This window comes from Schistocerca piceifrons, chromosome X (assembly GCF_021461385.2).
Source record: "Schistocerca piceifrons isolate TAMUIC-IGC-003096 chromosome X, iqSchPice1.1, whole genome shotgun sequence".
In the NCBI taxonomy this organism is placed as follows: domain Eukaryota; kingdom Metazoa; phylum Arthropoda; class Insecta; order Orthoptera; family Acrididae; genus Schistocerca; species Schistocerca piceifrons.
Genome location: NC_060149.1, coordinates 615,491,531 through 615,509,444, shown reverse-complemented (window position 1 = coordinate 615,509,444; position 17,914 = coordinate 615,491,531). Strand labels below are relative to the sequence as shown.

Here is a 17,914-nt window from a genome sequence, read left to right as displayed (position 1 = left end):
GACCAGGATAATTCTGTGTGACAAGTGGTGTACTCCAAATTTATGAAGCAGTTACTTCAACAAGGCCATGCATTCATAAAATCGTGCCCTGACAGGAGTTCCTTGGCAGATTTTGCTCGCCACACGTAAAATATCTTTTTGTCGCCCTGCCAGTCTCTCAAATATCCTTGTCAGACACCATGCTCATTCTACATCCATCTCCCTGGCTCTTACCCCTGTGACAATCCCTGCTGCAAAACAAATACAGGGATTAGTGAACACAGGGTTGTCATAGCAAGACTGAATACTGTAACTCCCAAATCCACTAAAAATAAATGAAATATATATATCTATTAAGAAAAGCAGATAAATATGTGCTCGACGCTTTCCAGAGAGACAATCTCCACTCGTTCCAAATTAATAACGTAAGGGTAGACCAGATGTCCTTGAATTCAAAGAAATAGTATCTACAGCAGTTAAGAGATTTATACCAAATAAATTAACAATAGACAGAGCTGATCCCCCATGGTTAGGGACAGGAAAAATTAGTTTAAATGATAACACAACAAATAATGTGAATTCGGCGGTTTTTATGGGAGTAAAACAAATTCGATGTTTTTCAACAAAATGTTATTGTAAGAAGTGTCTTAAATCTAATGATGATGGTGACATATTTAATGTCGAAGTGTTCCATGTTCAGCTGTCGCACTACTTTTTAGTCTCGAAGTCACTAGTGTCCTTTAGACTTTTGTGAGTGCATACGAACAACCACTGTGTGAATTTTAATTATTTATTTCTTCTGTGGTCTCAACAGCTCAAGAATGGTGTGAAGTGCAAAAATGTCAGTAAAATATCTGCAAAATACTGTTATTTTCCTTTTTTACCTTTGGCATTTGTTTTTAAGTAATTATTTGTGTCAATATTTTTTGTTAAAATAATTTTTCTCTACACTTGTCTCATTTTTGACCAACCCTAGCTTAGGAATAGTTGCATTTTCAACACAGCATTGAAAAAATGGTTAAATGTGACAAAAATAGGTAACTGATAATAGAAAAAGCTTGCCAAAAAAATAACAACGAAAAGTGCAAAAAATAAGATTTTTTCCTGTTCCTACCCATGGTTCAAAAGTCAGAACACTGTTGCAGAAACAAGAAAAGCGTGCCAAATTTAAATGAACACAAAATCTCCAAGATTGGTGATATTTCCCAGAAGCTCGAAATTTAACACTGACTTGAATGCAAGGTACTTAAAATAGTTTCCACAATGAAATTTTCTCAAAAGTAGCAGAAAATCTAGATTCTGATCATATGTAAGGTATGCTAGTAGCAAGAGACAATTAATGCCTTCTCTGCATGATAGCAGTTGAAATACTATCAATGTCATTACTGCTAGAGCAGAGTTACTAAACACAGCCTTCTAAAACTACTTCACCAAAGAAGTCAAAGTAAATATTCCAGAATTCAAATAGAGATCAGCTGCCACCATGAGTAACTTAGAAGTAGATATCGTCAGAATAATGTAGAAACTCTTAATAAAAGCAAGTCTTCTGGTCCAGGTTTTTTACCAATTGGGTACCTTTCAGATTATACTGATGTAATAGCTCCATACTCAACCATCATACACAACTGCTCTCTCAACGAAAGACCCATACGCAAGATGGGAAAATTGCGCAGGTCACATAAATACTCTGGAAAGGCTGTAGAATTAATCCACTAAATTACAGGCCCAGATCATTAACATATAGTACAGGATTTTTGGAACCTGTATTGTGTTTGAACATCATAAATTACTTTGAGGGGAAAGGTGTGTTGGCACGAAGCACAAATTTAGAAAACATTGCTCTAATGGAATAAAACTAGTCCTTGACTCGTACAGTGAGTGCTATCGACAAAGGATTTCAAATTGATTCTGTATTTCTAAATTTCCAGAGAGCTTTTGACACTGCAACTCACAAACAGCTTGTAATCAAATTGCGAAATTGCGTGCTTATGGAATATCGTCTGATTTATGCAACTTGATTCGTGAATTCCTGTTAGAGAGGCCACAGTGAGTAGTAGTTGATGGAAAGTTGTAGAGTAAGACTCTCCAGGGGCCTAATGGTTCTTTCATGCATGGCGCACACAGGGCCCAAGCTATTGCAGCATATTCTTACTTCCCTGGCTGCATTTCCTTCCCCTGCTCCTCCCTCCCTATTCTTGCTCCTTACCTGTTGCCCCTTCCTTCCCCCCTCTTGCTTTTAAGATTAGTTCGACCTGGCTCTCCACCTGGTTCCCTGTATTGCTTGCAATTTTGTTCTTTCTGCCTGTTGTCTTTCGTACCTTTTGGCATTAAGGTCTCTGCGTAAGTTTGACCTCCGCTTTGAAATTTTCTGTTTTTAGTGTGAGCCGTTTGAGGAAAAACTTCCTTCCTAGCATGCATGGTGTGGATTCCTCTCCCCCTTCCTTAAACTCTTCCTTCCCCATTGTAGTCCCCTCTACCCTGTTACGTCACCAGCCTGTCAGAGTGGTGGGGCTGTTTGTACTCATCTGGTTCAGCCCCCTGGCAACACAAGGATTACACTACTGACACCTGAGCTGTTTCCTCCCCGTGTACACCAAGGAGTGATTGCTTGTCTTCTTGAAGCATTGCAACTACCGGCAACAGCTGCTGTGCCAGGCGGCCCTTGCTGTGGCTGGGTGGTGCCAATTTGGGAGAGCCCCTGATCGGAGTGGGTGGTATCGGGATGGATGCTTGACACATGAAGCATATAAAGCTGCAAAAATCTGGCTGGTCTCAAATGGCCGTCTCTTCGAATGGTAAAGGATCATTGAATGCTGCTTCGTATGACCTGGCAGCCTTCCCTTCCACTGCTACACTATGGGAGGAGGGCCAGGATCACTGTCTTGGGATGAAATGCTTTCCCTGCAACCTCATCTGTACTATGACTGATGGGGACACATTCACCGCTACAAGGCCATTGTTTTTTGTGGAGAATATCAAGGACAAGTTTGGAGTCTCTCAGTAAGATTTGGTCGGACTCCCTGTTGGCCACAGCACCTTCTACTGCTCAGTGTGCAGCTCTTTGTGCTTGTGATGGTCTTGGCAATGTCCCACTGTGTATTACCCCTCACCAACCTCTGAATATGGTCAAGGGAGTGATTTTTCACAGGGGCCTCATCCTGAAAACTGATGAACTCCAGGCTAATCTGGAGTGACGCGGCATTCATTTTGTTAGACATTTGCAGAAGGGTTGTAAATACAACCACACAGATACCAGAGAACCTTCATTCTGGCTTTTGAGGGAATACGCTCCCAGAGGTGGTAAAGGTAATGTGCCAAAGATGTGATGTGGAGCCATACGTCCCACCACTTATGACGTGCTTTCAGTGCTACCGTTTTCGGCATGTCTTCCCACTGTATGGCGGACCCTCTGTGTGGTGGCTGTGGACACCCACTCCATGAGGGTAGCTCCTGTGTCCCGCCACCTGCGTGTGTAAATTTTTATGACCGTCACTCCCCTTGCACACCAGGTTGAGGTTACGTGAGTGAGTCTGTCCTTGGATCTCCTGTCTTATGCTGAGGCTCACCAAAAATATTAGACCCACCATCCACTGTCACTTTCTTCTTCAACTTTTGCCTGTGTTACATCCTTTCCCCCACCTACCTCATCCTTAACCGAGCCCCATCCTCATTTCCCTTGCCCGTCCTCTGCAGTTCCCATGACCTCCCCTCCGGGAGCCGCTCCCCCTCCACAGCTGAAGTAGTGCCCCCTTCTTTGGCACCTGCTGGAGATGGGGTTCCTGCCCAGAACTCCTCTCCCCAGCATCTCTCAGGCTGTAAGCGTACTACCACAACTCATCCACAAAAAGGGTTGCCCTTTTTCTTTCAGTTCCAGATCTTGAACACACCTGTACACCCTCTGTGCCCTCTCATCCACTTCGTCCTCAGAGGTGCAATCTGCCCCCTCGCAACCTGAGTCTGACATCTTATTTATGGTTGTTAACCTCATCCTTGACCGTGCCCACCACAGATCGAGTGACATGACCACCTCTCTGTTTCTTTATATCTAACCTGGACTCTCGCCACACTATCATCCAGTGGAATTGCAATGGATACTTTTGTTACGTACCGGAAATAGGTCTTGTTTCCTCCAGTTCTGTGTTCTGTCTTGCTCTTCGAGAAATGCACTTCTGTGATTACCACTCTCGTTCTGTTAGAGCCATGTTGGTCCCTGGGTAGCATTTGGTTGAGTCTGCACTTTGGTTCACTCTGATGTCAATAGGGACTGGATCCCCCTTTGTACCAACTTGGGAGGAATAGTGGTTAGAGTGCAAACGACTTCGGCAATCCTTGTTTGCAATGTCTAGCTCCCTCCTGGTAGGCCACTTCCTTATGTTGAACTGTCTACCATAATGCAGCAACTCCTGCCCCCCTGTTTCTCCTCCTTATGCCCATCATCAATTGTGGGAGATAGCCACTTCAGTGGGTAGGGGTGTCTTAATTGACCAACTTATTGCAGACTCTCTCTCCTCAGTGAGAGTTCCCCTACCCACTTCAGTGCTGCTCATGGCACCTTCACTGCTATCGATCTCATAATCTCATCCCCTGCTCTCGTGGCTTCCCTACATTGGTCGCCCCATGATCATCTTTGTGACAGTGACCACTTTCTGGTGATTGTCATTCCCCTGCTGCCACCAGGCAGACAGGCCCCCGCATTGGGCATTCTGCAAAGGGTGTTACAAAAAGGTATGACCAAACTTTCAGGAAACATTCCTCACACACAAAGAAAGAAAATATGTTATGCGGACATGTGTCCGGAAACGCTTACTTTCCATGTTAGAGCTCATTTTATTACTTCTCTTCAAATCACATTAATCATGGAATGGAAACACACAGCAACAGAACGTACCAGCGTGACTTCAAACACTTTGTTACAGGAAATGTTCAAAATGTCCTCCGTTAGCGAGGATACATGCATCCACCCTCCGTCGCATGGAATCCCTGATGCGCTGATGCAGCCCTGGAGAATGGAGTATTGTATCACAGCCGTCCACAATACGAGCACAAAGAGTCTCTACATTTGGTACCGGGGTTGCGTAGACAAGAGCTTTCAAATGCCCCCATAAATGAAAGTCAAGAGGGTTGAGGTCAGGAGAGCGTGGAGGCCATGGAATTGGTCTGCCTCTACCAATCCATTGGTCACCGAATCTGTTAAGAAGCGTACGAGCACTTCGACTGAAATGTGCAGGAGCTCCGCCGTGCGTGAACCACATGTTGTGTCGTACTTGTAAAGGCACAAGTTCTAGCAGCACAGGTAGAGTATCCCGTATGAAATCATGATAACATGCTCCATTGAGCGTAGGTGGAAGAAACTAAAATGAGTTCTAACATGGAAATTAAGCGTTTCCGGACACATGTCCACATAACATCTTTTCTTTATTTGTGTGTGAGGAATGTTTCCTGAAAAGATGTGTCTGCCACTATTCTTCATGCTTCTGGCGCTATTGTCACCCCTATCCCATGTTCCCCTCTTCGACAAGTACCACGGTGGACCAAGGATGTAACAGTTGCTGTCCAGGACCATCGAAGGGCACCACAGTGATTTAAACGGCACACTTCACAACCAAAATCCCCACTTTTGAGTGTCTTCATGGTAAGGCTCTTTACTTTGTTAAGCAGAGTAAAAAGGAATGCTGGAAGTGCTAGGTTTCCTCCCTGGTGACATATGCCTCATCACAGCTTTGGTCCAAGCACTGTAGGCTTCTGGGCTGCCAGTGAGTCAGCTAAGGGTCTGAACCTCCAAGGTGCTCTGTGCACTTGATTCATTGGTCCTTGCAGAAAACCTCAAGACACTTTGCAACAGCATCGGTGTCCTCTTCCTATCCCACTACCTTTCTCCAGCAGAAATGCCAATTTGAACAGACCCTCCTGTTTCAACCTGCACCACACTGAACCCTTCACTGAATGAGCATTCTTGCAGGCTCTTACCTCGTCAGAGGACATGGCCCCAGGCCCAAATTCCATCCATATCCAGATGATCCAATACTTGGACATTGCCCAGAGGCAATGTCTCCTCGGGATCTTCAACTGCATTTGGCTCGTGGGTGCTTTCCTGTCACAATGGTGAGACAGTATAATTATCCTGTCTTTAAGCCTGGGAAGAATCCAACATCTCTAGATAGCTACCGCCTGAGTAACCTGATGAACCAAAGACTGTTTTATTGATGCAACAGATCTGCTAATGACTGCCCTCACTAGCTCTTCCATCCTTGTTTGGGGTACTGCTGCATGTGTGGGATTCTTACAGATAGGATTATCAGAGTACAAAGAAGGGCAACATGTGTTGTTGTATCGAGAAGTAGGGGGAGAATGTCATGGACATGGTACAGGATTTGGGGTGGACATCATTAAAACAAAGGTGTTTCTTGCTGTTGCGGGATCTTCCCACAAAATTTGTCATCAGCTTTCTCCTCTGAATGTGAAAATATTTTGTTGATGCCAGTCTACATAGGGAGAAGCAATCATCATATTAAAGAAGGGAAATCAGAACTTGCGTGGAAAGGTATAGGTGATAATTTTTCCTCACGCAGTTACAGAGTAGAATAACAAAATTATTGTGAAGATGGTTTCATGAACCCTCTAACAGGCACCTAAGTATGATTCACAGAGTAGCCATGTAGATGTGGATGTTCTATGCACCCTCCTACCACCACCTATACCAGCCCTGTAACTGGCAACACATATACTATCAAAGTAAGAGCTACCTGTGAAGCAACACATGTCATATCAGCTGTCACATAAACACTGTTTGACCTTTTACATCTGCTTGATTACCAAGTTATCAGTTAGAATGATTGGGCTTAGACAGAGGGTGTAAGCTGGCAACATACAGTATCGTATTGCAGAGCATGCTCTAAAACACTAGTCATGACCTTGGTGTCTGTTTTGCATTTGCCATCTGGAGTCTTACACCAGTTTCTCAGAACTTGACATGTGGGAACTGATGCTGCAACATGTCCTTCCTTCTTGCCACCCATCTGGCCTTAATTTACATTAATTTCTTTGGTTTTAACATTTCTTCATAGTAACTATTCCTTTCTTCACTTCCTGTCAGTTTTTTAAATCTTTCATTTTCTGACCTGTCTTTTATTTGCTGTCCCCTTACCACCACTATCAGATACAGTGCACTTACCTTTCTGCTCTTTTTAACTCTTGCACGGTGTATTAGCAATAATCTATGGCTTGCATATTATCCTATCTTCCACTTTTAAGCTCTCAGGTTTTCAAATCTGATCCAGTTCAATGCCCAACAGTCTGTCTTTCCTTCTCATCCCATCTATCCCTTTTCCTAAACCACACCAGTCCTTTTCCTTCACCTCTCCTCTCTCCCCTTCAACCCTTCTGCCAGGAAGCGGCGCCACTGGCTCCAAAAGCCTGCAGACTGTAATACAATTTTGTGTGTGTGTTCTTGTGCTGTCACTTGTTGAGTAGATTCATCTATCAATTACTTGCATTTTGTAAAAAAGAATTCAATTGCATGTAACTTCAAATTTAGTACTTGTACAGTTAACGCAACCAGACAGCCTGGAAAATTCTGATTGGTTTGTAAGTACAATAAATGCAGACACTGGCATCAGGTGTGTTTTGAAAGTGCCTTTGTGTAGTACTTTCATAACTATGAAGGATCATCTTATTGACAAAGCTACACATTGAGGTTAATCAGAGGTGTGTAGAGTGTTTTAAAGTAATTAGAGAGCAACTATTTGGACACATTTTTTGGCATTCTACTTCATAGTAGTCATTACCTTTGTTTCACAAACGACGTCATAATGTCGTGACAGTTCCTTCAGATACTTTGTATTGGTGAGAGGTGGGGCACCTAATTTTCATTTTGATTTGACAATTTAATTCATTTGCTCTTAAGAGTAATTGCTTAAGGATCTAATAAGTCAAGTGAAAAGAGTGGCTATGGACATGTAAATTTTGAAATCAGGGAAGTATAATACTTAATCATGTGTGATAAAAGGTGGAGAGTATATTGTTGAAGTGTTGCTTAATTAGTAATTTGCTATTTACTCCCCTCAGAAAGTACACTACTAGAGTATAAAATGTCATTGAGGTGAACAGAGTAAATAACAACACTGCAATGTGTTAAAGTTGATTAAAATGCAATATGCCCACTATTAATGATTCTAAAAGCTTTTAAAGTACCTCATGTTTTTAAGACGTAAAACAGTGTCTAGCATTTAAGACATCAACAGAAATTTTTGGAAGACTACAAAAATTTTGATTATTTAGATATTTAGATGCCAAGATGACTGCAGAATGAGACACTGCTCTTATTATTGATACAATAATCTCCACATCAAAAGTTGTCTTCATTTCCCATGAGTGTTCTTGCTTCCGAAGTGTAAGTTAACTGCCCCTGTGGACATTAGCACAGTTCACTAAGTCTTAGCAAAATAGGGAATTGATGTTATGCAGAGGTCTATTTTGTTACTCCAGTAGCAAGGAATTAATGAAAATTATGCTTGCTGAGCATATGATTGTAGCTACCTGGAAAGCTGTGGCCCAACTGTGTTGAACTTCTGACAGCAGGACAACAGCAGTTACTGTAAAAAGATTTATACTGAAGAAGAATTGAATGCTTTATATCTGTCAAGTGGAACATTTTAACTCTTTGTCCATTATGACAATGAATTCCTGCCTCTCATGAAGCAGACTATAGTAACTGATCTAAAGGAACAAGGTGAAATAGGTGGCAGTAAGAATGATGAGTAAGGGAAGCTGTCTCCTGCAGAAAGTTTAACTGCAGTTGTGTAATGACTTCATAGTGTTACGAACTTTCTTCTCTCCTACAGTCTGAGTAAGTTCTTTCCAGCAGCCACCATCTGGAGTGACAAGTCCTGTTAGTATGTTATACTGGAAGAAGAGTTGCTCTTTTCATTGAGATAAACGTAATTGTTTGTTAACTTATAAGTGGAAAGATTTTTAAGGTCCTATGAAAGAGTGGTAATAATACATATTTCAGGATTTACCATGGAGACAATATTTTTATTGTGGGCTGTATTTCAGTTCCTACCACATTCACCTCGAAGAGGAAAAGAGTAAATTTGAATTTTAATTCTGGGTCACTCTTAGAGTGTAATTTGAGGTAAACGTCTTCTTAAGGGACCCAAGTATATTTTCCTTTAGGTATGTTAAAAAATGGTTTTGCTGTAGTTTAACTTCTGGATGTTGCTGTGACGTAACATTTTTCTGATTAAATCAGGGAATGCTAGGAATTTGTGTAAAATGGAAGTTTATAAAATATTTTTTGTCATTTGCATCAGTATATCATAGTGCAGGCAGTTCCAGCTAGAGCGCCTGCCTGTGGGCAGCCTGGCACCAGCCAGCATGGATTACAAAACTGTTTATGCATGAACAGTCAGGCAGCAGTGTGCTACCAGCAGAGGGGGCGAACGGCTTAGTGTGCGATTTGTGAACACTGTACACAATAATGACAAGTGAGTGTAGTATGACAGAGCTAATGAACCAAATATTATGTGCTTAACCGGACAATTTTAAAAACTTAATGTTTTATTATTTTTGTTAAAAAATAATACATTTTTTATCAGGCCCCATGTTGCCTCAAGACACAGAATGCTCATTAGTGTTGGAGCATGAAGTTGGGAGCTCTCTGCAGTTGTCTTAAATGTTGAAAAAACTGATAACAAAATGATGACCCGAGCATACCACCATAACAAATTTCTTCTGCTGTAATACCTGTACCTAAGCATCTACATCTACATTTATACTCCGCAAGCCACCCAACGGTGTGTGGCGGAGGGCACTTTACGTGCCACTGTCATTACCTCCCTTTCCTGTTCCAGTCGCGTATGGTTCATGGGAAGAACGACTGTCTGAAAGCCTCAGTGCGCACTCTAATCTCTCTAATTTTACATTCGTGATCTCCTCGGGAGGTATAAGTAGGAGGAAGCAATATATTAGATACCTCATCCAGAAACGCACCCTCTCGAAACCTGGCTAGCAATCTACACCACGATGCAGAGTGCCTCTCTTGCAGAGTCTGCCACTTGAGTTTGTTAAATATCTCCGTAACGCTATCACGGTTACCAAATAACCCTGTGACGAAACGCGCCGCTCTTCTTTGGATCTTCTCTATCTCCTCTGTCAACCCGATCTGGTACGGATCCCACACTGATGAGCAATACTCAAGTATAGGTCGAATGAGTGTTTTGTAAGCCACCTCCTTTGTTAATGGACTACATTTTCTAAGCACTCTCCCAATGAATCTCAACCTGGTACCCGCCTTACCAACAATTAATTTTATATGATCATTCCACTTCAAATCGTTCCGCACGCATACTCCCAGATATTTTACAGAAGTAACTGCTGCCAGTGTTTGTTCCGCTATCATGTAATCATACAATAAAGGATCCTTCTTTCTATGTATTCGCAACACATTACATTTGTCTATGTTAAGGGTCAGTTGCCACTCCCTGCACCAAGTGCCTATCCGCTGCAGATCTTCCTGCATTTCGCTACAATTTTCTAATGCTGCAACTTCTCTGTGTACTACAGCATCATCCGCGAAAAGCCGCATGGAACTTCCGACTCTATCTACTAGGTCATTTACATATATTGTGAAAAGCAGTGGTCCCATAACACTCCCCTGTGGCACGCCAGAGGTTACTTTAACGTCTGTAGACGTCTCTCCATTGATAACAACATGCTGTGTTCTGTTTGCTAAAAACTCTTCAATCCAGCCACACAGATGGTCTGATATTCCGTAGGCTCTTACTTTGTTTATCAGGCGACAGTGCGGAACTGTATCGAACGCCTTCCGGAAGTCAAGAAAAATAGCATCTACCTGGGAGCCTGTATCTAATATATTCTGGGTCTCATGAACAAATAAAGCGAGTTGGGTCTCACACGATCGCTGTTTCCGGAATCCATGTTGATACCTACATAGTAGAGTTTGGGTTTCCGAAAACGACATGATACTCGAGCAAAAAACATGTTCTAAAAGTCTAAAACAGATCAATGTCAGAGATATAGGTCTAGAGTTTAGCGCATCTGCTCGACGACCTTTCTTGAAGACTGGGACTACCTGTGCTCTTTTCCAATCATTTGGAACCTTCCATTCCTCTAGAGACTTGCGGTACACGGCGGTTAGAAGGGGGCCAAGTTCTTTCGCCTACTCTGTGTAGAATCGAATTGGTATCCCGTCAGGTCCAGTGGACTTTCCTCTGTTGAGTGATTCCAGTTGCTTTTCTATTCCTTGGACACTTATTTCGATGTCAGCCATTTTTTCGTTTGTGCGAGGATTTAGAGAAGGAACTGCAGTGCGGTCTTCCTCTGTGAAACAGCTTTGGAAAAAGGTGTTTAGTATTTCAGCTTTACGTGTGTCATCCTCTGTTTCAATGCCATCATCATCCCAGAGTGTCTGGATATGCTGTTTCGAGCCACTTACTGATTTAACGTAAGACCAGAACTTCCTAGGATTTTCTGTCAAGTCGGTACACAGAATTTTACTTTCGAATTCACTGAACGCTTCACGCATAGCCCTCCTTACACCAACTTTGACATCGTTTAGCTTCTGTTTGTCTGAGAAGTTTTGGCTGCGTTTAAACTTAGAGTGAAGCTCTCTTTGCTTTCGCAGTAGTTTCCTAACTTTGTTGTTGAACCACGGTGGGCTTTTCCCGTCCCTCACAGTTTTACTCGGCACGTGCCTGTCTAAAACGCATTTTACGATTGCCTTGAACTTTTTCCATAAACACTCAACATTGTCAGTGTCGGAAGAGAAATTTTCGTTTTGATCTGTTAGGTAGTCTGAAATCTGCGTTCTATTACTCTTGCTAAACAGATAAACCTTCCTCCCTTTTTTCATAATCTTAATTATTTCCATATTCAGGGATGCTGCAACGACCTTATGATCACTGATTCCCTGTTCTGCGCTTACAGAGTCGAAAAGTTCGGGTCTGTTTGTTATCAGTAGGTCCAAGATGTTATCTCCACGAGTCGGTTCTGTTTAATTGCTCGAGGTAATTTTTGGATAGTGCACTCAGTATAATATCACTCGATGATCTGTCCCTACCACCCGTCCTAAACATCTGAGTGTCCCAGTCTATATATGGTAAATTGAAATCTCCACCTAAGACTATAACACGCTGAGAAAATTTATGTGAACTGTATTCCAGATTTTCTCTCAGTTGTTCTGCCCCTAATGCTGCTGAGTCGGGAGGTCGGTAAAAGGAGCCAATTATTAACCTAGCTCGGTTAGCAGAGTGTAACTGTGTAAAGCAATGGCTTCTAATTTGTCTCCCCAAGGTATAGTATACAGTGCAACTGAAAGCAGAGCTGAAAAATTTCGATTCATTTCCTCGGATGTTCAGGTCTTGAATCCTTGTTTCAAAACTGACATATCTGCACAACGTTTTTTTTTCCTTATAAATTGCAAAACATGTCTCGAGGAACTGTAGCAATGAAAGATGTCCAGGTAAGTTTCCTGAACCATATGTGGTCCATCCATTAACACATTAATTTTAACTCACCCATCAATAATGCATTGGACAGTCCATTGAAGTGCCACAGTCAAGTTATTTAATGCTCCTGTTCATTTGCTATTTTAGGGTACTGCACATGTCGTGCCACTGTACTCAGAAGTACAGATTTGTGAACACACTTGTGATGTTCTCTATGGTATGTTAATAATGCCACAGCTAGTTATTTGTAAATGCCTTTTTCATTTATAGTGTAGCCAGTATGTGACTGTACTTCCTTTTCCAGGTTGACTGCACTCAGATTCCTAATCTACCTGCTATTGACTTTGTTCTTGGTGGGAAAAATTACACACTATTAGGAAAGGACTATGTTCTCAGGGTAAGTTGAAATATTTACAGCAGTATATCATCTTAGTAATGATCAAGAATTAGTTCCTCATTTGCATGCTGCCATTTACTTCAATGTGACACATTCCGTCATTTTAGAATGAAATATAGTGTAGAGTTGGTTTAGATTAAAATGCACCAGGAGCTGAAAAATATAAAATAGTTTACATGTTGGTTGCAACCAGCACCTCAACATTGAAAGTCTGGATAGGTTACAAAAAATATAGTTTTATTAATGGAAAAAGTAGACACACACACATACATACAGGTAAAGAGAACTTTTAGAGCTCAAAATAATTAGTTGCAAAACTTTGAAGTGTACTTGTGCATGGGATTTTGACTAAAATTCTGTTACTGATAAGTCAGATATATGTACAGTATTTGGCAATCATTTTCTGAGCATTGCTGGTGAATTAAATAAAAACTTAGTTTCTACATGGAATCCTATAACTCCCTTCAAAAATGCCCTTCAGAGATTCATGTCTGAAATACTAGTTTTTGGAACTGACAAGGGGAAGATTCAGTCAATAATTAAATCACTGAAGACTAAAGATTCTCATGGATATGATGTAGTGCCTAGCAGAATATTAAAGTACTGTGCGTGCTGCACATGTTATCCCTGTACTTAGCCATATTTATAATTTTCCTTTAAGAATGGTCAGATTTGTGAATGATTAAAGTACTTGGTAGTAAAGCTGATTCATAAAAAGGGAGAAAGTGGTAATGTAAAAAAATTTAGACCTATTTCTATGCCATCATTATTTGCTAAAGTTATTGAAAATGCTGTATAGGTAAGGATAATTGATCATTTTATTTCACATAATTTGCTATCAAATGTACAGTTCGGTTTTAGAAGTGGTTTAACTACTGAAAATGCTATAGTCTCTTTCCTCTGTGAGGTATTGGATGCATTAAACAAGAGGTTTCGAATGCTAGGCATATTTTTTTTATTTAACTAAGATAGTTTTTGATCACAAAATACTGCTCCAGAAGTTGGACTATTATGGAATATGGGGAGTAGCTCAGTTGGTTTACATCTTAACAACAGACAGCAAAAGGTCATTATTCACAGTATTGAGAATGTCTATTATGTGGGGTCTGAGTGGGGTATGGTCAATTTGGGGGGGGGGGGGGGGGTGACCCAGGGATCAGTGCTGGGGCTAATCCTGTTTTTTATTTATGTAAATGATACACCCTCTAGTATTACAGGTGATTATAAAGTATTTCTGTTTGCTGATGACACTAGCTTGGTAGTAAAGGATGTTGTGTGCAACATGGGCATTGTTTCAAATAGTGCAGTTCATATGTTCATGGCTAGTAGAAAATAAACCAATGCTAGATCATAGTAAGATGCAGTTTTTACAGTTTCTAATACACAATTCAACAAACCTGACATTTTAATGTCACAAAATGGGCATATGATTAGTGAAACTAAACAGTTCAAATTTCTAGGTGTTCAGATAGATAGTAAACTGTCATGGAAAGTGCATGTTCGGGATCTTGTTCAGAGACTTGATACCATCTTTACTGTTTGAATGGTATCTGAAGTGAGTGATAGTTTGACACGAAAAGTAGTCTACTTTGCTTATTTTCATTCACTTATGTTGTATGGTATTATATTTTGAGGTAACTCTTCCCATTCTAAACGGATATTTTTGGCTCAGAAATGGGTGGTTTGGGTAATAAGTGGTGCGAGTTCACAAACCTCTTGTCAACCCCTTTTCATTAGTCTGGTTATTTTGACATTGGGCTCTCAATACATATATATTCTTTACTGTCACTTCTTGTTAACAGTATCAGCCTATTCCCAAGAAATAGCAGCTGTCACTCAGTTAATACTAGGCAGAAGTCGAATCTGCATTTAGATTGCACTTCCTCCACTCTTGGGGGAAAAAAAAAAGTGTGCAGTATACTGCAGCATCCATTTTCAATAAGCTACCACACGAATTAAGAGCTTTTAGCGGTAATCCACTCTTTCAAATTGAAACTAGAGTTTCCTCATGGGTCACTATTCCCCTGTTGAAGAGTTCCTTGAAAAATTTGCTGTTTCCAATGTTATTGTTTGCATTTACATAAACTTGTGGTTTGTCTTTTATTTGGGTTCAAAAAAATGTTATTTTATCTGTTATTACTTTTATATTGTAATTTCGTGAATTGACATGTTCCATGACCTTGGAGATGCGCTCCTCAGTTTGGTCCTACGGAACTACATGTGTAAAATAAAAAAAATCATGAAATTTAGTCAGTTTTTAGTTTCTGTGTAGCTATGAAGTCCAACCGTGTATTTCACAAGAGTTTCCTGTGAACATATATCTTAAAGGAGCATAGTGGAGCACAGTAGATGTATTTATCTCGTACTACTGGTGAGCACTTCTCATTCAACTGGCAAACTGTCATCACTTTCAGTCTCTAATGAAGTAACATCATTCTTCTTCACTTTTTTGTTAAAGCATTGCCTAAACAGTAATACCGGAGGGAGTGTCCAAAAGTGCACATTTTGTTGCTGTTGCTGAGTATGCAAAGCTGAACACAGTAAAGACAATATCTAGTGGCAACCACCTCAACCAAAACACAATAGTCAGGTTTCAAATGTAGGACCAGATGCTCCTCTAATGGCTCAGCACTTAACTACCAGTGCAGAAACAGATATAAGTGGGGTTTTATTTTTTCCAAGATCTGTTCTTGAGTTGCCGAAGTACACTAGGGATTTTAAGTTTCTATCAGAATAATAATAATAAAAAAAACTAATTTGAGTGGTTTTACATTAAGGGGTTCACTATTTACTCATCGTGAATGTGTAGAATAGTAGATATTCATAGTAACTTGGTAGCTATGTTAAGTTATTACTTATATACCTATCCTGGCTTAAATGATGCAGATATCTACTCTAAGTTCCGCTGTAAGTGTTCGCTCTCCTGAAGTGGTTGCAAGAACCTAATAGGTCTGGAAGAAACATGATTGTGGACCTCTACATTGGTGTGCAAAACTTAACAATAGTAACTTCTGCATGAGGTTTCACTGCCAAGCAACATAGCTTGATGAAACTTATATATAGAAATAAGTGTTACAGAGAGGAACAGACATGACACTTTCATTCAAAGACAATAATTACACTGAAGTCACCTCAATTTATGTTGGTCCCCTGACATTACAAATGGTGGATATGGTTGTTAATGATGCGTGATCACCAAACCGCTTTGCGTGCTCTGCAATGGAATTGTTGTGGTAGAGCATACCATTCCTCCGCCAGTGTGATTGACATCTGCTGGATAGTTGTTGGTGCGTGTCATCCCATTGATGCTTGATGGGATTGAAGTCAGGCTAACAGGCAGGCCACTTCATTTGCTGAATATCCTTTTGTTCCACAAGCTCTTCCACGTATGCACTCACTCATTGTCATCCATAAAAATGAAGTTGTGGCCAAATGCAGTCCTGAAAAGATGTGCTTGGGGTAGGAGTACAATGTCGCAATAATGTTGATCAGTTTAGTGTGGTGGTCTAAAAGATTTGTGGTGCTGTAAAATGTTGCATGGGCATGCTGACATCGAAATCTTTGAACACAGGACACTCACCAATCAACACTATTGTTATGTACACACGTCCCTTAAGGAGTGTACATTTAGCCCTGACTTCATTTTTATGGGTGACACTGCTAGACAGCAAGGAACTGTGCAGGTGCACCAACTTACTTCAGGGAGAGAAGATTCAGCAAATGAAATGACATGCATGTTCCCCCAACTTAAATCCCATTGAGCGTATGTGGGATACATTGTGGAGGTGTATTGTAACATTTCCCATGCACCAACAACCATCTAACAGTTGCCAATCACACTGGAGGAGGAATGGAATGCTCTGCCCCTAGAATGCCTTATCAAACTTATGGCCAGCATGAGAGCATATTGCAGATTATGCACTGCTGTCCATGGTGATCACAAATCCTATTAAGAACCATGTCATGTCCAGGAAACCATTATACATCAGCGACCTCTGTGTAATTATTGTCTTTGAATGAAAATGTTTCTGTTCTCTCGTTGTATGTTTCTTTGTTACCTTCTGTGCTGTACTGTAGCAGTTCTTTCAGTGTGCGCTCAGTTTCATCGAGCTGTTATTCGTCAGTGACAGTTACTAGCATCCTTTGTTTTGCACACCATTGGACTGTACTGTTCTATATGCTACGTAGTCAAATTTCAGTTATTCCTATCACCGAAAGCATAGCAATGAAGATTTGTTAAATGAGAAGCTGTTTCTTTGAAAACATCTACTTAAAGTACGCCAAATATTTATGTATTTAATTTGTTATGACCTATTTCAGGTATCTTCATTTGGAAAAACTGTATGCTTGTCTGGCTTCATGGGCATTGATATACCACCACCACATGGCCCGCTGTGGATTCTGGGAGATGTTTTTATTGGCAGATTCTACACAGAATTTGACATGCAAAACAATCGTGTTGGTTTTGCTGAGTCTATGTAGAAATAAGTGTTCTGGCAGTAGTCACCAGTCCGTAACGTCGTCTTGCAGATCATCATACAGATACTAATGGGTGTTGTTATGTATTTAAAAATGACTTTTCCTGTAGTAAAGACACTGATTTAAGTTTAAAATTTTGTGTAAAGCTTTAATCACTTGTTATTAAATAACAAATTGCCAAAAAAGTAGGCTTTATGAATTTTGTTATAATGTACATGCATTATGTATTTACCAAATTTAAGTTCATTAAGGCAGTGTAAGACATTGTCTCTGAAATGTTGAAGACCAAATAAAGTTGGAACACTTGAAAATCAATATCTACCTTTTTTAATCAGTTAAAACACATAATTAGTAGCTATGGGTTATTCACTGATATTTAAGACACAATATGTAAAAAAAGTTCTTGTTAGTGTAACAGTTGAAAAGTCTTTTGCCGATGTTTTGTTCTTCAGTTGTGGGTTCCACATATTGACTTCCAAAATTGTCTTCTCAAGTCATGTGGCATGCTTTATAAGGGAAGCTTAGAAATATGCTCATTTCCCATCATTACTCTCATCCTGAACGTGACTTCAGTGTGGTTATATGCCAGGCA

The 17,914-nt window shown here is 40.6% G+C and overlaps 1 protein-coding gene across 1 annotated transcript in view; it reads left to right on the top strand.

The window, feature by feature from the left end:
• LOC124721514 (lysosomal aspartic protease) overlaps nucleotides 1-17,637 on the top strand; it is a 32,830-nt gene extending 15,193 nt beyond the window's left edge. Inside the window, exons 8-9 of the mRNA XM_047246530.1 lie at nucleotides 12,751-12,843; nucleotides 17,164-17,637. Of these exons, the coding sequence (XP_047102486.1) occupies nucleotides 12,751-12,843; nucleotides 17,164-17,325 (255 nt within the window). The 3' untranslated portion in view covers nucleotides 17,326-17,637. The remainder of the gene's footprint in view (nucleotides 1-12,750; nucleotides 12,844-17,163) is intronic.
• Nucleotides 17,638-17,914: the final 277 nt, after the last annotated feature.